Source organism: Triticum aestivum, chromosome 7D (assembly GCF_018294505.1).
Source record: "Triticum aestivum cultivar Chinese Spring chromosome 7D, IWGSC CS RefSeq v2.1, whole genome shotgun sequence".
Classification (NCBI taxonomy): Eukaryota; Viridiplantae; Streptophyta; class Magnoliopsida; order Poales; family Poaceae; genus Triticum; species Triticum aestivum.
The window spans coordinates 85,017,954-85,042,793 of record NC_057814.1 but is presented as its reverse complement, the minus strand read 5'-3'; the positions used below and the strand labels follow the sequence as shown (position 1 = coordinate 85,042,793).

Sequence of the window (24,840 nt, the reverse complement as noted above, 5' to 3'; positions counted from 1 at the left end):
GGAGAGCAGGACGCGACAGGGGCGGTCGAGGCCAGTCGGGCGACGGCGGAAGTGAGGCGGGATGGACGGAGGGCGAGGCCACGCAGCGGCAGGGCGCAGCAGGCGCGGCGCAGGGGGCGAGGCGGGCGCGCAGGGAGCGGCTGGGGGGGAGTAGCGCGAAGAGGCCAGAGGAGGCGTGCGCGGCGGCGACTACAAGCGCGTCGATGACGGCGACGACGCCCAACGGCAACCGCGGGCGGCGCGCAACGGCGGGGTTGGGTGCGGGGAGACGCGCGGCGGTGGCGAGCGGGGACGGGGCCCAGGCGTGGCGCGGGCGCGCCCTCGCGCGGGCGTGCGTGCGCTGAAGGGGGGGCGTGGGAGCCGAGCAGCGGCAGGTGGGGCGGAGCCGAGCGGGGGAAACAGGGGCACGGCCACGGCAACGCCTACCCACGGCTCAATCCGAGCAAGACAGATGGGAGGGAGGATGTGGAGCTCACCGCGGGGACACAAGGTGGTCCGGTGAGGGCTTAGAAGTGCAGAGGCGGAGGAGATCGAGGCGATGCCGTGGCATGGGTCGGAGAAGGGGTTCGGGTCGTCGGAGTTGCTGCGCTGCTCCCTGACTTGATCCAACGGCACCGGACGAAAAGGTTGACGGCGTCGGAGCTCCCGGACAGACCGGCGAAACCAGAGAGGCGCGGTGGCCGCGGGGTCGACCGGCGCACGGCGACGGTGCCGCTCGGGAGGAGCGAGCGCGTGAGGGAGAGGGGAACGAGCGAGGGGGGAGGGGGCGGATCTGGGTCCGACTAGGGTTTGGTAGGGGCGGGGTGGCCTTATCCGCCGGGAAGACGATGGGGAGGCGCGGGATGGCCGGCACGTGGCCATCGCGGCCACGGGCGGCTGGCCGTTGTCCACCTCCCCTCTGTGAACAGAGGAGGAAGGAGAGGGGTAGGTGGGCTGGGCCTCACTGTAGTTAGTAGGCTTAAGTGCACAGTGCACTGTGGCCTTTTTCTTTTCTTATTCTGTTTTTCTTTTTATTTAATAAACAAAGATGGGTAAGAAAATGTTGGGCATGCTATTTACTTAGGAAAAATAGGGGAAGTGCCCCTTTTATTCCCTGGTGATCTTAGGCAGTGCCACAAATATTTTGGAGACCAGAAGAATTCATTTGGGATTTTTCATAAATAGGATAGCATTTAAAAATGCTGAATTGGAACTGCTTTAATTCCCAGGGGAAATTGGCTACCTCAAATGATGTTGAATTACTCATGACATTTAGTTAGTGAATATTGGCAACCAAGTGAACATTTTTGTTTTACTGTTTGGAGAAATAATTTATTTGACTTTATTTTAAATTTGAATTTGAATTGGTTTTGAATCAAAGTGATATTAGCAACAGTAACAGTGACGACTTGGCATCATTAGTAGGGGATTACTGTAGCTTGATTATCCGGGCATTACAAATCTCCTCCACTACAAGAAATCTCGTCCCGAGATTAAGAGGTGGAGTAAGGGGGAAGCTATAAGGACGAATGTCTGAAAGGATCAGCATCCGGTAGTTATCTCGAAGAAGGAGATTTTAGAAGCACTAGGACGTATCGAGAGTGCTATACAGAGATTCAACTAGTTTTAATCAGGTAGGCATCCAGCTGATGCCTAAAATAGGTGATGAAGGGGTTCAAAGCAAAGAAGAATAATGTTGCCTATGATACCGAAATGAAACATGGTGAGGAAGTTAGCTCGTGTATTACATACGAAGACGAGTGCCAAGAATATTTCGGAATCAAGGTTGTACAGGAGAGTCAGGTTCCGATCCTGTGGAACTGTGGGTTATGGGCCCATCATGTGGGTTAAAAGTAGAAAGGGGGCGATAGCAAGGCATGTCAGATGATATATAGTCTGTCAATTATGTTGGCAACAACGTTGGTACCAAGGGTGAGGGACGAAGAGAACCATTTTCCTACTCGTTAAGACGAGGCGGACCAATAGGCAAAGTTCTCGTCCATCGGCGGCTACCGGAATGTCATCAACAATAGTAACAAGGTCGTACCGACAGAGTTTGTGCACCGAGGTGTTTACTTAAGCAAGGAAATATTACTGCTTATATCATAGATCACAAGACAGGCTAAACAAAACAATGAAAAGGAAAATGTGATTATACCCTAGTATCAGGAGTATATCTTTCCCATCCATGACAGGACAACAAGTAGATAACCAATTAGGTAAAGGGGCGAGGGAATTCATGATGTTACCCATACAGCGGTGTTTGGATAATTGATCAAGAAACATTTAGCATTGCGCCTCCAATGTTCTTAATGATGTTCGGAGTAACGCAGTCATACTTTTGGATAGCATTGACATGGTCATCAGGTAAAGGCCGGACCTTGGGAACACAAAGGATCCGTCGGGAATTACTTGAACACCTCAAGCAATTTTATCAAGGAAGATGAGGAGGTGGCCGATGGTTTCAACAAAAATCCATCGACATGTCAAAAAGGATGTATTTCCAAAATTTATATGAACAAATTCGTGTTGGGGGTGGCAAGAATGTTGTCGATGATAACACAAATCATCGAGGGGCAAGGATGGTATTTCTCATCATGAATTCAATCGATATCCTGGAAGAGCTCAGAATGTTGATGATGATCACGACACATTTGTCGAGAGATTTCATGAAGATGTAATCAATCGGCGACGACATCAAGTCAAAGGAATGATAAAACGAAAGGTTATTGGAACCATGGGTACGACACAAACTCGAAATCAAGCTTGTTGTTCAAGGCGAAACGATATGACGAGGAAGATCGACGTAAGCTTAGCTCATCGTCAAAGATTGTGCTCCGGGAAGAAAGGACCAAGCAACACAGTTAAAATTTAGCACGATAGTGGTATAGCTGATTAGGCTAGGAATGACTTGAAGGATTATTAAACTCGCAAGCAACGAAAATTTCTTAGAGTTATAGAATCGGGGTGTGGAATCAATTCACTTATCGGTGTTCTCGAGTGACTAATAACTTAGAACCCGGGGAATTCTGATATCGGTGAGAAGCCATACTAGATGAAGACTCATAGGAAGCAACATAGTTCTTTGTCCTTATCGAGATACCGGAGGGTAATATACGAAGGAAGATCAAAATAGAGGTTGCAGAGATGCATTGATCTGCAGAAGACAAGTGCTTTAACTTGTCCGAGAAATGGAATCAAAGAAGAACAATCACGGTCGGGACCATGATTGCAAAGAATCAATTTACAGATGCAAGATGAGCTTATACCAAGGGACCATTTGATTATAAGAGAAGCTTCCATGATAAGATCTACATCATGTCTATGGGCATGAACACAAAGTTCAAGGTCGACTCCCACTTCTTCAATGCATAACCTCTCATTTACTTCTCGCTTTTGATGAAGTTGTAGCGTAGAAATTTTTATCCGGCATAACACCAGTAGAGTATGACCCATAGAAATTTCCGGGTTCACACAAATTAGGGAAAGCATTAGTTCAACCCGTCGGGGCATCTTAGGAATATTTGCAAAAACTTCAGAGGTAATTGACTCAAGCTCGGAAGCAGAGCATGGTTGACAAAGCAGAGAATACGATTTACTAAAGGCAATATGTATCAGGGGAAGAGCGCACAAAATTTTGAATATGAAGGAAACTACCGGATAATAATCCAACAAAGGATTCAGCGGTCCTTAATGGATCTGATGTGAGTATCGGTACTCAGCCAGAAGAAGGAAAGAATGCAAAGGCATTGGATTATAGAAACATCTGAATAATTCGATGCTTGAGTACAAAGGAGTTATGATTACAAGTCGAAGGATCAGAAGCAGAGGCTCTGATCAAAAGATGAGTAAGTTGAATAGACTTAGAGGTGCACCCGATCAAATCTTGATTGGGCAAGAACCAACTCATAACGGAGCGATGTCAGAGCCGGAAAGAAAATTTCCAAGGATTAATTGATAATTGCGAGTATTCGCTCACACGTTGAATCCATAGGAACAGAATGACAACCACAAAGAATTTTAAAGAATATTTCTAGACATATTGAATTAATCCTAATGCAAGCAGGCAAGGAGAATCAAGAGTAATAGGTTGCAGAGGATTTTCGGAAGATCAGATAGTATTTCCAAGTATTTAGTAAAAAGCATATGAACAACTGGGGATGAACGAACCCCGGTTAAGTGAACTATCCGCAGTGCAAAAGAAGCTGCAAGGCAGAAGGCACAAAGGATTCTCGGAACAACGGAGAGTACTAGGGGTATCTCGTAACAACAGGAGCAACTGGGGATGAAGGTACAAGCGTCAAGGATGTTATTCACGGGGATTACCGACGGTCAGAAACTGCAAGGCAGTGGACACAGGGTCTCGGGATACATCGAGAAGTATCTTCAGAGTCTTCTGATGTAGCAGACGATCAACTGTGTTGAAGGAGCTCTCCGGGAGGAAGCGGTTACGAGAACCTAGTGTTAGAGTTAGCAAAATCATTTAACTCGAATAGAAGAGAGATCAGAGTCCCAGAGTAATGACGAGGAATAAAAGATCCTAATACCACCCAATGGCGACGTGGGCCCGTAAGACACACAACCAATGTTAGTAAATTTTTTTCAGTGACTAGACTCAACTTCGGCCAAGGAGTTGGAAAGGGGGCTACCTACAGGCAGTCCACTCTGATACCAACTTGTAACGCCCTCGATTCAATCGTACACTAATCATACACGCAAATGTGTACGATCAAGATCAAGGACTCACGGGAAGATATCACAACACAACTCTAGACACAAATTAAAATAATACAAGCTTTATATTACAAGTCAGGGGCCTCGAGGGCTAGAATACACAAGGGTCAGCGGAAGCAACAATATCTGAGTACAGACATGAGTTAGACAAGTTTGCCTTAAGAAGGCTAGCACAAAGCAACACGATCGAAGAGGCAAGGCCTCCTGCCTGGGAACCTCCTAACTACTCCTGGTCGTCGGCGGTCTCCACGTAGTAGTAGGCATCGACGGTGGCATCTCGCTCCTGGGCTCCGACATCTGGTTGCATCAACCGGAAAGAAGAAGAAAGGGGGGGAAAGGGTAGCAAAGCAACGGTGAGTACTCATCCAAAGTACTCGCAAGCAAGGATACACACTACATATGCAACATTATCAAAGGAAGGCTGTATATGTGGACTGAACTGCAGAATGCCAGAATAGAGGGGAGAACCTAGTCCTATCGAAGACTAGCATCTTCTGAAAACCACCATCTTGCAGCAACCGGAGGGACTAGAGTAGCATAAAGTAAAGTTGTAGAAGTGTTATCAACCTCGGCCAAAGATCCTTTCTCGACTCCCTACGAGAAAGCAATCCCAGAGCCATACTATCCAGTTATCACTTCATATCCATGTCTCATCTCAAGTATCCAGTTCTAGTTGTATCGATCGGGATACAACTCCAAGTGTCCGTTACCGTAGGACAGGGTATCGATAGATGTTTTCTTCCCTGCAGGGGTGCACCAACTTACCCACCACACTCGATTAACTCCGGCCGGACACACTTTCCTGGGTCATGCCCGGCCTCGGCCAAACAATACGCCGCAACCCGACCTAGGCTTAATAAAGAGATCAACACGCCGGACTAAACCTATGCCCCCAGGGGTCATGGGCCATCGCCCCGGGAACTCCTGCACGTTGCGTGGGTGGCCGGTGTGCAGACCTAGCTACCTCCTTCAACAAGGTAGGCGCTTACGCAGTCCAACCCGGCGCGCGCCGCTCAGTCGCTGACGTCTATTAAGCTTCGGCTGATGCATACGACGCAGAACGCCCATACTATGCCCACGTGATGGTTAGTGCTATCAGGCCAGAGGCCCATCGGATCAAATATCCAAATCGTAGTGGATTAGGAGCACGCGGTAACAAGCAGAGACTCACGAAAGATGTGACCCCGTTGCCCCGTCTCGAGGACTTGCGGCAAGGGCTAGGAATGCCCGACCACGCCTCGTAATTATCTCGCGGGCACCCTCCAGGTCAACCCGACTCCACATCACTCGCTATTAAGCTCGTGCGGGTACCCCTCAGAGCCGACCCGTCTTTAGTAACATGGTTCAGTGTAAAGTCATAGTAACCATAGTAACTGTGTGTCTAACACCAAGGGGAAAACCTGAGGAATCACCCTTGACAGATTCCACTCAATGTAATCATCAAGGTGAACGTAAGAGGAACCACCCTCGACGTTCACACTTGAGGGGTTGCACGACAGAGTCGTATCGGAAGTGGTTAAGGCGGAATCACCCTCGATAACCACGACCGAATAGCTACACTACAGGGTAACATCAGAAGTGCTGATGAGGTCTCACCCTCGGCACTCGATAGTAACCCAGTAGTGTCGAGCAACTAAGGGGAAAGTGATGTCCGGTGCCGGGGCCTGGTCTTCGATCCCGTTGATCGGGTCTTCAATGATGAAGCAGGGGTAACAAGGACAAGGTGGGGGGTCACTGATGGATCACTAACCAACCTATACTAAGCAGTTTAGGATAAGCAGGTAGGTAACAATGAGTAGGTTACAAAAGCAGGCTATGCATCAGAATAGGAGCAAACAATACAGTAGCAAAATCTAATGCACGCATGAGAGATTGGAATGGGCGATATCGGGATGATCAAAGGGGGGGCTTGCCTGGAAGCTCTGCTGCAAAGGAACGGTTGTCGATGACGTAGTCGATCACAGGGGCATCACCGGTCTCGAGGTCTACCGGAGAGAAGAGGGGGAAGAAACAGTAAATACATAGCAAACGGAGGTATCACTAAGCATGACATGACGATACGTAGTGCTAGGCGTGCTGTAACGCGGTACTACACGTTGCAGACGAAGGGGGGAAACATCCGAGGATGATTTCCCGGCGGTAGGCGGATTTCGGACAGATGAAAGAGAGGGGACAGTTCCATGTTCAGCATGCTAGGGGCATGTGACAGATGAACGGACCGCGTCTTCGGATTCGTTGGATTTTTCTGAGCAACTTTCATATAGAAAACATTTTCATCCGAGTTACGGTTTATTTACTACGAATTTCTAAAGGTTTAAACAATATTATGAAATTAATATTAATTCGAAAATAATGATTAAAACGCTAAGCGCACCCAGCACAGGGTACACAAAAGTGCACCCAGTGGCCGACAGGTGGGCCAGGGGTCCCAGTTGACCAGTCAACGTTTGAATGGTCAACAGGGTGTGGGGCCCCCTGTCATACTCACATGTAACTAATTAGGGATTAGTTAGGCTAAATAAGTAATTAGCGTAATTAAACCATTTTGATTAAGTTAATTAATTAATTGATTAATTATAATCTTATATTTTTTTACACACATTCTTTTTAAGCAAAAGGGTCGGTGGGGCCCTATGGTCAGCGACCCACATGCCTTAGTGGGGCGGGCGTGTAGCGGGCGCAACGAACGGGGCAGGCGCCCGTCGGGGGCCAAAGCCCACCCGGGCGCGGGGCGTGGTCGCCGGGCGCGGCACGCGGAGCCCCATGGCGCCGGACCCGGGCGCCGGCCGGCCTGGGCTGCGGTTGGCGGCGGCAAGCTGGTCGAGTGGGCGCGAAGGCGAGGGGGAGTGGGGCAAGCGGGACGCGACAAGGGCGGTCGAGGCCAGTCAGGCGACGGCGGAAGCGAGGCGGGATGGGCGGAGGGCGAGGCCACGCAGCGGCGTGGCGCAGTAGGCGCGGCGCATGGGGCGAGGCGGGCGCGCAGGGAGCGGCTACGGGGGGGGGGAGTAGCGCGAAGAGGCCAGAGGAGGCGTGCGTGGCGGCGACTACGCCCAACGGCAACTGCGGGCGGCGCGCAACGACGGGGTTGGGTGCGGGGAGACGTGCGGCGGTGGCGAGCGGGGACGGGGCCCAGGCGTGGCGTGGGCACGGCCTCGCGCGGGCATGCGTGCGCTGAAGGGGGGCGTGGGAGCAGAGCAGCGGCAGGTGGGGCGGAGCCGAGCGGGGGAAACAGGGGCACGGCCACGGCAACGGCTACCCACGGCTCAATCCGAGCAAGATAGAGGGGAGGGAGGATGTGGAGCTCACCGGGGACACAAGGTGGTCCGGTGAGGGCTTAGAAGAGCAGAGGCGGAGGAGATCGAGGCGGTGTCGTGGCGTGGGTCGGAGAAGGCGTTTGGGTCGTCGGAGTTGCTGCGCTGCTCCCTGACTTGATCCAACGGCACCGGACGAAAAGGTTGACGGCGTCGGAGCTCCCGGACAAATCGGTGAAACCGGAGAGGCGCGGTGGCCGCGGGGTCGACCGGCGCACGGCGACGGTGACGCTCGGGAGGAGCGAGCGCGTGAGGGAGAGGGGAACGAGCGAGGGGGGAGGAGGCGGATCTGGGTCCGGCTAGGGTTTGGCAAGGGCGGGTGGTCTTATCCGCCGGGGGAGACGATGGGGAGGCATGGGATGGCCGGCACGTGGCCATCGCGGCCACGGGCAGCTGGCCGTCGTCCACCTCCCCTTTGTGAACAGAGGAGGAAGGAGAGGGGTAGGTGGGCTGGGCCTCACTGTAGTTAGCAGGCCTTAAGTGCACAATGCACTTCGGCCTTTTTCTTTTCTTATTCTATTTTTCTTTTTATTTAATAAACAAAGATGGGTAAGAAAATGTTGGGCATGCTATTTACTTAGGAAAAATATGGGAAGTGCCCCTTTTATTTCCTGGTGATCTTAGGCAGTGCCACAAATATTTTGGAGACCAGAAGAATTCATTTGGGATTTTTCATAAATAGGATAGCATTTAAAAATGCTGAATTGGAACTGCTTTAATTCCCAGGGGAAATTGGCTACCTCAAATGATGTTGGATCACTCGTGTCATTTAGTTAGTGAATATTTGCAACCCAGCGAACATTTTTGTTTTACTGTCTGGAGAAATAATTTATTTAACTTTATTTTAAATTTGAATTTGAATGGTTTTGAATCAAAGTGATATTAGCAACAGTAACAGTGATGACTTGGCATCATTAGTAGGGGGTTACTGTAGCTTGATTATTCGGGCGTTACAACTTGATTCAAGTAATTGTAGTACTCAGACAATCTGAGCACATGCTCACTGGTTGAGCTATTCTCCTCCATCTTATTGGCAAAGTACTGTCAGAGGTCTCATACCTCTCGACATGGGCACGAGTATGAAATACCAATTTCAACTCTTGGAACATCTTATATGCTCCGTGGCGTTCAAAACATTTTTGAAGTCCAGGTTATAAGCCGTAAAGAATGGTGCACTAAACTATCAAGTAGTCATCATACCGAGCTTTTGTCAAAACGTTCATAACGTCTGCATCTGCTCCTGCAATAGTTCTGTCACCTAGTGGTGCATCAAGGACATAATACTTCTGTACAGCAATGAGGTTAATCCTCAGATCATGGACCAAGTCCGCATCATTGCTACTAACATCTTTCAAATTAGTTTTCTCTAGGAACATATCAAAATAAAACAAGGGAGCTAAACACGAGCTATTGATCTACAACATAGATATGCTAATACTACCAGGACTAAGTTCATGATAAATTTAAGTTTAATTAATCATATTACTTAAGAACTCCCACTTAGATAGACATCTCTCTAATCATCTAAGTGATCACGTGATCCAAATCAACTAAACCATGTTCGATCATCACGTGAGATGGAGTAGTTTCAATGGTGAACATCACTATGTTGATCATATCTACTATATGATTCACGCTCGACCTTTCGGTCTCAGTGTTCCGTGGCCATATCTGCATATGCTAGGCTCGTCAGGTTCAACCTGAGTATTCCGCGTGTGCAACTGTTTTGCACCCGTTGTATTTGAACGTAGAGCCTATCACACCCGATCATCACGTGGTGTCTCAGCACGAAGAACTTTCGCAACGGTGCATACTCAGGGAGAACACTTATACCTTGAAATTTAGTGAAAGATCATCTTATAATGCTACCGTCGATCTAAGCAAAATAAGATGCATAAAAGATAAACATCACATGCAATCAATATAAGTGATATGATATGGACATAATCATTTTGTGCTTGTGATCTCCATCTCCGAAGCACCGTCATGATCACCATCGTCACCGGCGCGACACCTTGATCTCCATCGTAGCATCGTTGTCGTCTCGCCAACTTATGCTTCTACGACTATCGCTACCACTTAGTGATAAAGTAAAGCATTACAGGGCGTTTGCATTGCATACAATAAAGCGACAACCATATGGCTCCTGCTAGTTGCCGATAACTCGGTTACAAAACATGATCATCTCATATAATAAAATATAGCATCATGCCTTAACCATATCACATCACAACATGCCCTGCAAAAACAAGTTAGACGTCCTCTACTTTGTTGTTGCAAGTTTTACGTGGCTGCTACGGGCTGAGCAAGAAGCGTTCTTACCTACGCATCAAAACTACAACGATAGTTTGTCAAGTTAGTGTTGTTTTAACCTTCTCAAGGACCGGGCGTAGCCACACTCGGTTCAACTAAACTTGGAGAAACTGACACCCGCCAGCCACCTGTGTGCAAAGCTCGTCGGTAGAACCAGTCTCGCGTAAGCGTACGCGTAATGTCGGTCCGGGCCGCTTCATCCAACAATACCACCGAACCAAAGTATGACATGCTGGTAAGCAGTATGACTTATATCGCCCACAACTCACTTGTGTTCTACTCGTGCATATAACATCTACGCATAAAACCTGGCTCTGATACCACTATTGGGGAACGTAGTAATTTCAAAAAAATTCCTACGCACACGCAAGATCATGATGATGCATAGCAACGAGAGGGGAGAGTGTGTCCACGTACCCTCATAGACCGAAAGCGGAAGCGTTAGCACAACGCGGTTGATGTAGTCGTACGTCTTCACGATCCGACCGATCAAGTACCGAACGTACGGCACCTCCGAGTTCAGCACACATTCAGCTCGATGACGTCCCTCGCACTCCGATCCAGCCGAGCTTTGAGGGAGAGTTCCGTCAGCACGACGGCGTGGTGACGATGATGATGTTCTACCGACGCAGGGCTTCGCCTAAGCACCGCTACGATATTATCGAGGTGGACTATGGTGGAGGGGGGCACCGCACACGGCTAAGAGATCAATGATCAATTGTTGTGTCTATGGGGTGCCCCCTGCCCCCGTATATAAAGGAGCAAGGGGGAGAGGCGGCCGACCAGGAGGAGGTGCGCCAAGAGGAGTCCTACTCCCACCGGGAGTAGGACTCCCTCCCTTCCAAGTTGGAGTAGGAGAAGGGGGAAGGAGGAGGGAGAGGGGAAGGAAAGGGGGGCGCCGCCCCCCCTCCTTGTCCAATTCGGACTAGAGGGGGAGGGGGCGCGCGGCCTGCCCTGGCCGCCCCTCCTCTTCTCCACTAAGGCCCATCTTGGCCCATTAAACCTCCGGGGTGGTTCCGGTAACCCCCGGTACTCCGGTAAAATCCCGATTTCACCCGGAACACTTCCGATATCCAAATATAGGCTTCCAATATATCAATCTTTATGTCTCGACTATTTCGAGACTCCTCGTCATGTCCGTGATCACATCCGGGACTCCGAACTATCTTCGGTACATCATAACACATAAACTCATAATATAACCGTCATCGAACTTTAAGCGTGCGGACCCTACGGGTTCGAGAACTATGTAGACTTGACCGAGACATGTCTCCGGTCAATAACCAATAGCGGAACCTGGATGCTCATATTGGCTCCTACATATTCTACGAAGATCTTTATCGGTCAAACCGCATAACAACATACGTTGTTCCCTTTGTCATCGGTATGTTACTTGCCCGAGATTTGATCGTCGGTATCTTAATACCTAGTTCAATCTTGTTACCGGCAAGTCTCTTTACTCATTCCGTAATACATCACCCTGCAACTAACTCATTAGTCACAATGCTTGCAAGACTTATAGTGATGTGCATTACCGAGAGGGCCCAGAGATACCTCTCCGACAATCGGAGTGACAAATCCTAATCTCGAAATACGCCAACCCAACAAGTACCTCCGGAGACACCTGTAGAGTACCTTTATAATCACCCAGTTACGTTGTGACGTTTGGTAGCACACAAAGTGTTCCTCCGGTAAACGGGAGTTGCATAATCTCATAGTCATAGGAACATGTATAAGTCATGAAGAAAGCAATAGCAGAATACCAAACGATCGAGTGCTAAGCTAACGGAATGGGTCAAGTCAATCACATCATTCTCCTAATGATATGATCCCATTAATCAAATGACAACTCATGTCAATGGCTAGGAAACATAACCATCTTTGATCAACGAGCTAGTCAAGTAGAGGCATACTAGTGACACTCTGTTTGTCTATGTATTCACACACGTATTATGTTTCCGGTTAATACAATTCTAGCATGAATAATAAACATTTATCATGATATAAGGAAATAAATAATAACTTTATTATTGCCTCTAGGGCTTATTTCCTTCACCTCTCCCCTCCAACCTATATATACTAGAGGCTTTGGGGCACTTTTAAAGACACAAGTTTTGGAGTCTCCTCCAATTCTTTAGTTTTAGTTCTAGTTGGTCCTAGTTGATCAATTAGAGCTTGACCTAGATCCTCTAATCCTCATAGTTAGAATCCCCATGTGGTTCTAATCTGCTCCCTCTAATTCTCCGACGACGATTAGCTCTAGACGACGAAACGCTGACGGATCGTGAAGACCGTACGCTTGCAATCCGTGGAGAGGGCGTGCTTTTGGTCTTCTGTTCGAGGGACTATTCGTGGGAGGTCCGCGAGATCGTTCATCCATGGTTCGAGGGACTCCAAGTGTGATGTACACCGACTCGTCTACTTCCGCTGCTACTCGGAGTCGGTAATGATCGAATCTTAACCATTGATGCATCTTCATATTGTTCCTGGGTGATCGTAGGGCGATTTTTTTGTTTTCTGTTATGTTTCCCAACACTAAAACCATAGAAGGCACGTACAATAAATTTTGGTATAAACCGAGTAGAGGCGTCTAACTTGGTTTTGCCGGTTGCATGTGATGTGGTATAGTCTTCATCATATTGATGAAATTTTGCATTAGATGTATATATGTTGTAATATTTAACATGACGTGTGTTTCATGGTAATGATATGATGGTTGGAGCCATATGATTGCCACTTTAATGACCTGCATGTCAAGTTTTATGTAATGCTATTTTTATATAGTATCTATAGAAATAACTGTGATAAAATAGTGATTACATATGATGGTGACAAGTTTGTGGAGGACCCCGACACAAAAGGAACTGTTACCAATTGCCACGGCAAGCAATTTTGGCAGAAATATGTTTTACTTAAAACTGCTACCAAGAAATATGTGTATTCTTGGACACAAGGAATTATTACAAATAAGCATACAAATGATGCTAATCTCAGTAAGTCACACTTGTTTCTTCAATTGAATTTGACCCCCTTGTATTACTTGATAGATACACCAATCTCTTGTGTAAGGAAATGGGAGGAGAATTCAAAAGTGCATACAATTTTGAATGTATCGACATGGTGAGTATCTACCATGCTACAAAATTCCACAGAGAAGTCAGGAAACCTACAAGAAATTTTTGAGATGGACACACCAGCGGAAACACTATTTCAAAAAAATTTCTACGTGTCATCAAGATCAATCTAGGAGAAGCTAGCAACGAGAGAGGGGAGTGCATCCTCATACCCTTGAAGATCGCTAAGCGAAAGCGTTACAGGAACGCGGTTGATGGAGTCGTACTCGCGGCGATTCAAATCACGGAAGATCCGATCCAAGCGCCGAACGGACGGTGCCTCCGCGATCAACACACGTACAGCCCGGGGACGTCCAGCAAGGGGAGAAGAGAAGTTGAGGGAGAACTCCGGCAACACGACGGCGTGGTGGTGGAGCTCGTGGTTCTCCGGCAGAGCTTCGCTACGCTCAACGGAGGAGGAGGAGGAGGAGTTGGAGGGGGAGGGCTGCGCCAGCGGCAAAGGGTACCGCTCCCATGCACCTCCCCACTATATATAGGGGTGGAGGGGGCTGGTTTATTGCCCTCCAAGTCTATTGGGGCGTTGGCAAAGGTGGGATGAAAGAAATCTCATCCTTTCCCTTCCCCACCGATTGTTATCCCACTTTTTTAGAGATCTTGATCTTATCCCTTCCGGATATGATCTTATTTCTTCTAAGGGGGGGATCTTGGTGCGCCTTGACCAGGGGTGTGGGGCCTTGCCCCCACTACCCACGTTCATGTGGGTCCCCCATGTGGGTGGGTCCCACTTCGGAACCTTCTAAAACCTTCCCGGTACAATACCGAAAAATTCGGAACATTTTCCGGTGGCCAGAATAGGACTTTCCATATATAAATCTTTACCTCCGGACCATTCCGAAACTCCTCGTGACGTCCGGGATCTCATCCTTTTTACGATAGAAATTATCCTTTTTATTAGACGATGCATGACTCAAATTTGAACTCGAATTTTTGTGGCAAGGTACATGTCAATTGTGTAACCCACTAAGGAGTCCAAACTTTTTAGGCTGCGCTCCAATGGCAGCAGCACCACATGAGCGCTACTCGTTATGTTCTCGCTGGACCAGGTTTCAAAGAAAGTTGGTATACTAATACTTCCTCCGTTCCTAAATACTTGTCTTTTTAGGCATTTTAACAAGTGACTACATACGGAATAAAATGAGTGAATCTACACTCTAAAATATGTCTACATACATCCGTATGTGATGGTCATTTGAAATGCCTAGAAAGACAAGTATTTAGGAACGGATGGAGTAGAATATAACTGATCTCCCTGACGGCTAGAAACCATCAGGGATGGCAACAAAAACAGTCAGGAACGCCTCACTTCAGGCATAATGACAACAATAATACTCCTCGACGATGACAACTGGAAGTTTACAGGAAACACCTTTCACAGAAACTTCACCAAGGCGTCTCACGCCTGTAAAACTGCTGCAGTGTCTTACTACAACTCCACAAGATCTTTGGAGGTAGCAATCTAGAGTTATAGACTTACAGCAACAAATTACAAGATAGCTCAAGTAAGCAACGCCACACAAAACAACGGTCTCAAGCTGGACGTTCATGTCCAGCCAGTATTAAGGCTGGAACTTCAGCAATAAGACCAAAATGTACTTAGCTAGTATGCGGGGAAATCAGGATGGACGTCATGTGCCCAAGACTGCAGGCCACCGACTATGTCCTTGGCGGAGTGAAAGCCCTTCTCACGGAGAAGCTGGACAGCACTCTGTGAGTCGTTGCCTCTTCTGCAGACGACGTACAAGGAAGGCTGTTTATCTGAGGCGGCGGAGGCATCCAAAGTTTCCTTCATTGAGGTCTCGAGCATAGGCAGCTTCTCCTCCAGAACGGAGAGTGGTATGTTCAGAGACCGGGAAAGTGAAACTATTTGGAAATGATGAGCAGGTCGTACATCCAACAGCACGTGAGGTTTCCCCTTGTCGATCAGCCCTTTGTACCCTGTACAAGTGATGCGGGCACTTTCCGGTAGCAGGTTCAGGCTCGGTGCACCATTGTTGTTGTTACCTTTGTTTTCAGAGAAACACTAGAGGATAATGAATTCAACGTACTAGAGAATTATACTTTACACAAGACAAAGTTAACCACTCGGACACTCCATCTGCTGGTAGCTTTTTCAACTGGGCAGACCCAATTTACATGTTGACAAGAGAAACATCGAGTTCAGAAAATGAAAGGGAAAGTTGCACGCAAGATTGATGTGTACCAGGAAAACCCACTGCTTACACTCCACCTCGAATGTAAACTATGGGATGAAAAAACTGGTAAACAGCAGTCCACCCTTATTACAACTGCATGCGCAAACAGAATTTAAAATAAAAACGTGTACATCCTGAGACAACAAAACAGACAAACCAACCGACTCGCAGCAAGGAAGGAAGCAGAGTGATCACTCGTATCTCACTGCAACCTTAAACTGACTGGCCTTGGCGCGGCTGTTACTCTCGGCCTTCAGCTGCTCCAATGCAAGGGCCAGCGAAGAGTTGTATCTCTTACCTGTAAGCTGGACCTCTTTCAGGTTTGTCAAGTGTTGGATACCAACAATGCTCCTCTTGTTACCGTCACAGAACTCAACCAAAAGCTCCTCAAGCTTATCCATCGATCCTTCCTCGAACTCAATCACTTCGGGATATCTGCAGTAAATTGAGCAGACGGAAAGGGTCCTCAACACTGCAAAGTGGTGGGAAGTGCGCGCAACAAGTCTGCGGTCAAGGTAGCATTCCCGCCACAGCTTGATACTCTGCAGGTTGGGCAGCTTACAAAGGACGTCAAACACTTGGTCACCACGTAACCTTAACCACTTAGCGGCAAAGACAGTCAGATATGACAGTGAGCTCATCCAGTCAGGCAATTTTGAAATTTGGCCATCGATGCTGAGGTACCGGAGGAGCCGTGGCGGCGATGGCAGCTCAAGAAGAAAGTCCATTTTGCCGTCCTCGGATCCAAAGCGGCCAATGCCAAGGGACCGAAGGGAGTGTAACTTGCTCAGGGAGATGGCAAGCTCTCCTACAACCTCCAGATCTTGCTGGGCGTCAACAAACAGAAATATGCGACGTAGTTGTCCTAGTTTACCGAACTCTTTAGCAACTTCAACATTATCTATCTTTGCACATTCCACCTCGCGTAGTGCCTTCATTTTAGAGACCCCTCTGGGAATAGTCCACATGATGTACCATTCTGTACGGTGGGTCAAATCCATGCGCTCAGCTTTCTCTAGCTTTGTCACTGTTTCTGGTAGCTCACCAAGATGTGTATCACGCACATCGAGAACTTGCAAATGCTCTAGCTCACCGACTTTTTTTGGCATCACACTAATGGTTGTACCCTTCAAGCTTAAGAACTTTAGAAGGTACATCCGGCAGATATCCACCACATGCTTGTTTTCTAGGCCCTTGCAGCCTTCCAGATCAAGTACCCTCAACAGGGTAAACTCTCGCAACCGATCAAATACACTTTTCGCTTTGAGCTCAAACATGCTCAGTGATCGAACATGTTGCATGTCCATCCTATCCATGCTATTCCTCCCCTTGGATGGAGAATCCTCGGCCTCCGGTTCCTGTTCTATGCCATGGATGGAGAGGCGACAAACTCTATCATAAAACATTCCTTCATATTGTCCACCTACTCCCTCCGTTTCTAAATATAAGTCTTTTTAGAGATTCCAATAAGAGACTACATACGGAGCAAAATGAGTGAATCTACACTCTAAACTAAGTCTATATACATCCGTATATAGTCCATAGTGAAATCTCTAGAAAGACTTATATTTATGAACGGAGGGAGTACTACGCTAACAAAGTTAGCCTCTAGGGATCTGGACACCATGACCTCGAGCATCATGTCGTGCACGCGGCACGCCTCCCTCCTCCCATCGAACCCTATAGAGGAGGCTGGATCGATCATGCTCCTACTCATCAACTCATCGAAGTAGGATTCTGCAACCTCCAACAAAGTCAATCCCCGCTTCTCCTCGATCAATCCTTCGGCGATCCATCTGTACAAGAGCCTATTCTTGTTGATTTCATAATCCTCAGGGAAAAGGCTTAGATACATCATGCAACACTTGATGTGATAAGGCAGGTGGTTGAAACTGAGTGTGAGTATTTGACTCATCCCCTCGAGGGTAGGGTTGCTCTCCATCTGCGAACCAATTGATTTACAAACTGTCTCCCACATATCTTTCCTCTCTGGATATTTATAGCTTGCCAACAGGCTGGCAATGCTAACAATTGCTAACGGCAGCCCAGCACACTTCTTCAAAATATCTTCCATTGTATCTGCTAGCCCTTCATGGCAAGGAGCGTCCATAGAGCCAAATGCTCTACTGAGGAACAACTTCCTAGAGTATTCTGGATTGAGTGGTTGAATGCGGTAGATGCAATAATCGCCAACACTTGGATCACTGCATTCTTTGGCCACAGTCTCTATTCGAGTGGTTACAATGATTCTGCTGCCGCATTTGTTTTCTGGCAACTTGGAATGGATTGCATCCCATGCTGCTACAGTCCATACATCATCGATCACAATCAGGTACCTGGTTTCATCATTATATATTCTAGTGTTAGCAAGAGTATTGTGTGTAGTAACCACATTTGAAGGAAAGTAGATATGTGTGCAAAATGTTCGGTTGCACATTTTTTAGACTATGAACACTATGTTCTACAATATTATTTAGATCTATAATTTGAAAATAATACAAAGGAAATTGTCATTTTTTATGTATAATATCCATTGTGCAAAATCATTTACAGAAGGACAAACATCCGGTGGGATCTGAGGTATCCAATTGGCCTTGTGGATAAGAACATTCAACAAAAAACATAAGTCATAAACACTGGAATTATATATTTATAATAACTAAAACAGAAGAATTTAGAATGATCATACAATGTGGTGCTAGCTTATAATAGTCTAGATTCATGCAATGGTGCCTGCTCATTATAGTCTAGATTTATATACATGCATACTCCCTCTGTTCCAAAATATACAATGTATTTTTTCCAAAAGACAAAAATTTCTACGTTCGACCAAGTTTATAATAAATTATATCAACATTTACAATACTAAATAAAGAAAATATATAAATATTTTTCATGATGAATCTAATGATACTTATTTGGTATTGTTGATATTGATATATACACCTTATATTTTGAAGTAGGGCGAGTATTAATAAAGAAGTTCAATGATTAATATCTATGAAAAAATACAGAAATTAAGAGAAGTATAAACAGATCAAACTTCTTTATTTTACCTGGCTAAATTTACTTCAGAAAATGAAAATCAATCATAAAGATAAAAATATAGAAATATAATATTATCAAGCAAGAAAAACAATGATCTTCACTTCCTACATCCTTGGTTTGAAAACAGTCCATCCTTCTTATTTTTAATGGGTCCGGAACGACTTATAACAACATATATAAACAGTATATTAGTACACTAAATACAACTATGTTTGAAGGCACAGGCATTAGAGTTGTAAATAACTAGAACTAGTATACCATAACATGCATCTATCCATGTGATTGTGATGGTAATTCCCGGAGCCATTATGCAACCAATGGCCAAAGTTATGTCTTACGTGTTGTACATCATGTTTTGTAGTACTCCCTCCTATGCAACAATATACTGCATTTTAGGGTTGTCCTAAACTTTGATCAAATTTATGAAAGAAAATTACAACATCGGAAGTACCAAATAAGTACAGATTAAAAAAGATATTCAGTGATGGGTTTGATGACACTATTTAATGCTGTAGATGTTAATATATTTTTTATAAATTTGGTCAAAGTGCAACAAATTGACTTTAGGACAATCCTAAACATGCAGTATATTACGAAGGATGAAATACAAAGCATGATTTACTTGTGGAGTAAATTACAACAGAGGTTCATAGAAGCTTTGTGGACTCATCTCTAGACACAGGAAACTAGTGGTTGAGGATTTGCGCACATGGATTTCTTGGGCATTAATGACATGTTAGAAATTGCATGGTGTCCTGTAGTGCGTAGTAAGAGTGAGCAAAATACTCGTATATTTCTAAATTATAAATCCTTAGTTGATTGAGAACCAATCTATGATTGGATGATTAGGAGGGTGATTGTACCCCCAGCCTATCAGGGATCGAACCCCAAGTTTGACACATGTGTGTATCATAAAAAATGTTCTTTTAGTGGGAAGCAACGTTCCCTTCAATATCGAGGCGCATGTGCGACTTCGTCAATCTCAAGACCCACTAGCTCAGTCTCTCGGAAGCGCTCACAGGGGTAGGGGTGTGTTTGCACGCGTGTTCATACGGGTTAGTGTATGTGAGCGTCTGCATTGTAATTATACCTGGCCATGGGCAGCCCGGCCTGACGCCGTTGCCGGGCCGGGGCCGGGCTTATATTTCAGCCCGAAGGCCGGGCTGGGCCCGTTGTTTTTGCGATTTACCGAAGGGGCCCGTCCCGAGCCTGGCGGGATTTTACACGTGCGGGCCGGGCTTGGGCCTGATTTTCTAGGCACAACGCCCGGGCGGGGCCGGGGCCGGGTCTGGGTTTTCTGCATCGGGCTTGGCTAGGCCCGGCCCGAAGCCCAGCCCGGCTCGATGGATGGCCAGGTATAATTGTAATGAGTCTCTGAAAAAATGATTGTTGATTTATATGAAAAAGAAGTCGAATTCAATAATCATCTATGATGTTGGTTTGAAATTATTATCAGTTTATATTTATTTCGCGTGAAGATGAACCCATCATATCTACCTTTTAAGAAAATAATCTTCAGTATGTTTACTTCAAATAAAAAGGGGTCTTTATCATTTATGCCACTGGTTATGTTCCACTACTCAATTTTTCCACTAGGAATTTCAACTGCTCAAAAATGCCATCGCTTCATTAGGCGCATGCTAAAAAATGCCATTGGACACCATTCATGTTAGCTCAAATCTTGTTTGCCATATTATAATGACCAAAATACCTATGGACCAATATGTCAGCTCTCCCTCTATCTCACTACAATAAGTGTAGGTCCCACTTGATCCCAACAACATTCTTATTTCCACCTAAAATTATTCACTTGCTTACACCTGACAAGCGGGGGCCACACTTATCATTGTGATATAGAGAGAGATGATATGTGGGTCTAGGGGTATTTTTTGCACATAACATGGTCGACGGGTTTCACCTGATAATGACGATGTCTAATGGCATTTTTGAGCAAACATCTGACAGAACGATGGCATTTTTGAGATATCTAATTACATTTTTGAGCAAGCATCTCACGGAACAATGGCATTTTTGAGCAGTTGTAACTTCTAATGGTAAAACTAAGTAGCGGGACACAAATAGTGGCATAAATGATAAAAACCAAAAAAATACTTTCAACATCAAGAAAATAAGCAATTCCACTAATAGAAGTATCACAGATAAATATAGTTAAAATAATGTGTAATCTGAATTTATATTTGATTTGAAAGTTACAGGTTTAAACCGGATAATGACATCATGCTTGGCCAGTATAACTTACGCATTCAAAATATTCGATATTTTTTTACGTTACACCCTTTCTCCAATTTTCAACTTGGCTACGGCCTCATATAGCAATGTGTTAAAAGAATGTTGGAAAGAACTGCATTGTGAAAGTATTTTGGCAATAAATAATAAGGTACTATTTCCATACAGACAATGAAGATAATTTTAAGCATATTAATTACCCAAAGATAGACAAGCTTTGGAGATTAAGGGGTAATGACAAATACCAATATATAATTAGCTTGTAAAATCTGAAGTGGTCTGAACTTAATTTAAGATATGTAATTCCGCAATGCCGTAATAGTAGTCGTCATGAAGTTTTTTTTGAAGTGTGGCTTTTACTAACTCATAATGTAGCACCAAGGAGATAAAAACACAATGAACATACACCCATCCCTTTACGACTAAGTTGCACACAATCAAAAATCAGACTAAATAGTTATACTACTCCGCCGATTCACATTAATTGTCGCTGATTTAGTACAAAAAGTAGGGGGAAAAAACAATATAAAGAACCATACTAGTACTAGTAGTAAAAAAATGTGACGAAGAATAAGTAATAAATTATAAGAACGTTGTGTATTTCTATCTGCAATTATGTACGTACCTCTTCTCTTTAAGTAGGTCCTCAAGCTTGTCGGCAAGTTTGTTCACATCCATGGTGTCGATGCCAGCCAATGGATCCTCTTCCTCTATTCCTTTTTCATTAGCTGCTTTGTTCTTAACGATCTGCTGAAGCACGCGCTTCAGCAGTTCCTTGAGATCGTTCCCACCATCGAACATCTGAGACACCGACACTTGCGCTTGCCGGTCGAACTCTGTCTCCAGCTGCCGGCACACCTCCATGGCCAACGTTGTCTTTCCGAGCCCTCCAAATCCCACGATGGAGAACACCTTGAGATTCTTGTCACGTTCTTCGCTATTGTCATGCACCATGGCCTTCACCCTTTTGGCTAGGATGTTTGCCTGGTCCTCGATGCCGACGAACTGGTCAGGGTCGTTGGCAGGGCGGAGCGCTTTCGCGGACGACGCCGCCGCCATCACTGGGGCTACGGAAGGAGACCGGTGCAGCGCCTCGCGGCTGACGCCATACCGGGCATGGCGCTCGCTGATGGTGACAGCGCGCGCACGGAGGGTCCTGATGTTACCAGCAAGGCGATGGCGGGGGAAAAGCGTCGCAAGCAGGCGCTTAGACCAGACGAGAAACCCGTCTTTCGACTGGCACCTTATGCGGAATATGTAGAGGTCGACGCAGTCCTCGGCGTCGTAGGCGAGCTCGCGCAGCTGCTTCATCCACTCGCGAATGAAGTGGTCCACGGCGCCATCTTCGGCTTCAGTCTGCATGCGCAGGAGCGCGTTCATGGTGGCCAGCTCGTCCCTCAGCTCCGCAACCTCGCCGCCAACGGCGCGGAGCTGCCGAAACTCCTCGCCCACCAGCTGCCCAACATTGCTCAGGATGCTCTGCGCCACGGCGCCTTCCATTGTGTCTCTGGATTTCCTGGAATGGTCGAATGGTGGAAAGCAGAGTTTTTGTAATGCAATGAGCATCGCAGCAGGGTTCGACTCCTATTTTTATATAGGAAGGAGGGTTCATGGAAGAGTCGAATGGTGGGCAAGTCACATGTTCTACTGCTAGGTAGAAGTGGCTGTCTACAAGACTTGTATTATTTTCTTTCTCAGCAGAAAGAAAAACAAAATTTTGGCCACTGGAATTCAAACAAGGTTTAACCATGAAATACTAGTTCTTTATTATGTGTATAAGTAGGCCCCAGTTGTTTGGTCTCTTTTACCAAGTAGCACCTAATCTAATCTCACTTTGTAGTATGTTCTTTCCAATGTTGCGTCTCATTCCAGGGTAAAAATTAGATGGCGGTGACGTAAGTTAGAATGCGCATACGTGGACGCGTTTGAGCAGACGGGGAGGAGGTTGTTCAACCCCAAGTACATGAAATCAGATTACATGAATGATGATGGTTAGCGCTCTAGTACCTGCTTTCACCTAGGCATGCACGAGCTTCCTTCTGTGTATGGTGTGAACCAGGTGGGTATGCGATGGCGCGGCATCGTCCAAGATGCAGGCATTGTGGTGCTTCAAGATTTGTCCACGCAGTCAGTGCAACTAAAGTCCTGAGGCCCTTGCGGTGGTTAGCCGGGGAATTTTGCATGGCCGAGATCCACCATTCGAAGAAGCTGACCGCACTATCGGGGCGGGGGGCTGGATGGTAAGGCGGCATCAGGAGAGGACGTCGTGCCAGAGGATGCGAGATACATGCAACGAACGAGTAGGTGGTGCATTGTCTCGTCCTCCTGGTCGCACAGGACACACTCCGATGTGTGTGGCGGTCCACGGCGGGTGAGGCGTGCCGCTGTCCTGCCAGCCATAGAAAGAGTTAGAGGCCCGTACGTAGGAGCCTAGTGTTTCCAAGTGAGCCGCCGGTGCGGTGCTCTCGTGGATCCCTGGAAGAGTGGTACGTAGCAGGATTTCGCTGTGTAGACGCCGCTATCCGTCCAACGCTATCGCATGATGTCGATCGGGTTGCGGCGCGCGTAAGCAAGCTACCGCGGAAACAGCGCCAAATGTCAACGTACTCAACTGTGGCCGCCAAGCAGGGTGCCACGGATATCCTGAATCCATGCTTGCTGCAGGATGGCATCGCAGCCGAGACGGCAGCTCCATCGTCGGCGGGGAACGAGAGCAAAGAAAGCAGGCACAATCTCCGAGATGGAAACCCATCAAGCCAAGGGTCCGTCCAGATTCCAGAATCAGCAGCTTTTGCCATCGCCCAAGGTCCAAGGTGTGGAAGCACGCAAGATCTGGCGAACCTCGGGATCGCATGGTAGACTTTGTAATATGTTTGGCAACAGTTACGAGATGCTGCTAAAATAATTAGGACCCCGATATGTACCGAACATCAGGTCAGGTATGGGAGGGGTTGTACGTACCGAACGATTCGTTCGGTAGGGTCGATTGCCCGTACAAATGATTTCGTTCGGTACAGTGCGACCAGAATCAGGAGAGAACGTGAAAAGGCACCAGCACGGAGACCACGCCATGCGAGCCCTTTTAACCAGGCCTTCTGACCCAACAACACAAATCCCTTTGCACACAAAATAAACAAATGTCAGAACTGTCCAAAAAACAAACTATACATACAAAAAGAAGATAAACCGCATCAAAGATTTAGATGCAAAAAATTCCGGTATTTGCCATGGGAAAAAAGGATGATGTTTGAAATCCAAAGATGGTTGGACTGTTTTGCTAAAAGGGCATTTGTAGCTCTCATCCATATGAGATTTGAGTAAATTTTACCACGTGTGACGTCAACATAGTTTTTCCCATTTTTACTCCTTTGACTTTTATTTTTATTTTTATTTTATAGTTTCTTCACCTTTTATTGTATTTCCTCTTTAGTGAATATACATAAATGACTTTTATTTTAGTTTCTTCACCTTTAATTGTATTTCCTCTTTAGTGAATACATAAATATAATTGTGCCCAGTAGACGGGCATGCATCTACAGTTGCATGCATTTGTCGACATGCTGTTGCACACGACCAACAAAAATGTGCAATGCAACTGTAGTTTCATGCGAGCGGTGGACATGCAGTAGTGCATGAGGATGAGGTGCAACTGTAGTTGTGTGCAGCATAAAATGAACTTTTTATTTCGGATAACAAGTTTCAATTTTTTGGGTCTGTTTTTTATAGCCGGATGATAACTTTAGTTGTAAAACACGCCAGGACGAGATTGCTTCGTGTCACACATCTGACATTTATCATTTGAGAAACTAAAACCCACAACAAATTAAAAAGTAAATCAGTAAAACAAAAAAAAAAATGAAAAAATCCACCCAAAGCTGCCCG

At 46.3% G+C, this 24,840-nt stretch overlaps 1 protein-coding gene across 1 annotated transcript; it reads right to left on the bottom strand.

Annotated features, from left to right (window-relative positions):
• Positions 1–15,068: 15,068 nt before the first annotated feature.
• LOC123170860 (disease resistance protein Pik-2) lies at positions 15,069–23,756 on the bottom strand. Its single transcript, XM_044588590.1, has 7 exons — positions 23,566–23,756; positions 22,966–23,283; positions 21,584–22,474; positions 20,630–20,698; positions 17,255–17,999; positions 15,870–17,093; positions 15,069–15,491 (listed from the first exon to the last, which is right to left on the bottom strand). The coding sequence occupies exons 1-7, from the start codon at positions 23,754–23,756 to the stop codon at positions 15,069–15,071; spliced, it is 3,861 nt and encodes a 1,286-aa protein (XP_044444525.1).
• Positions 23,757–24,840: the final 1,084 nt, after the last annotated feature.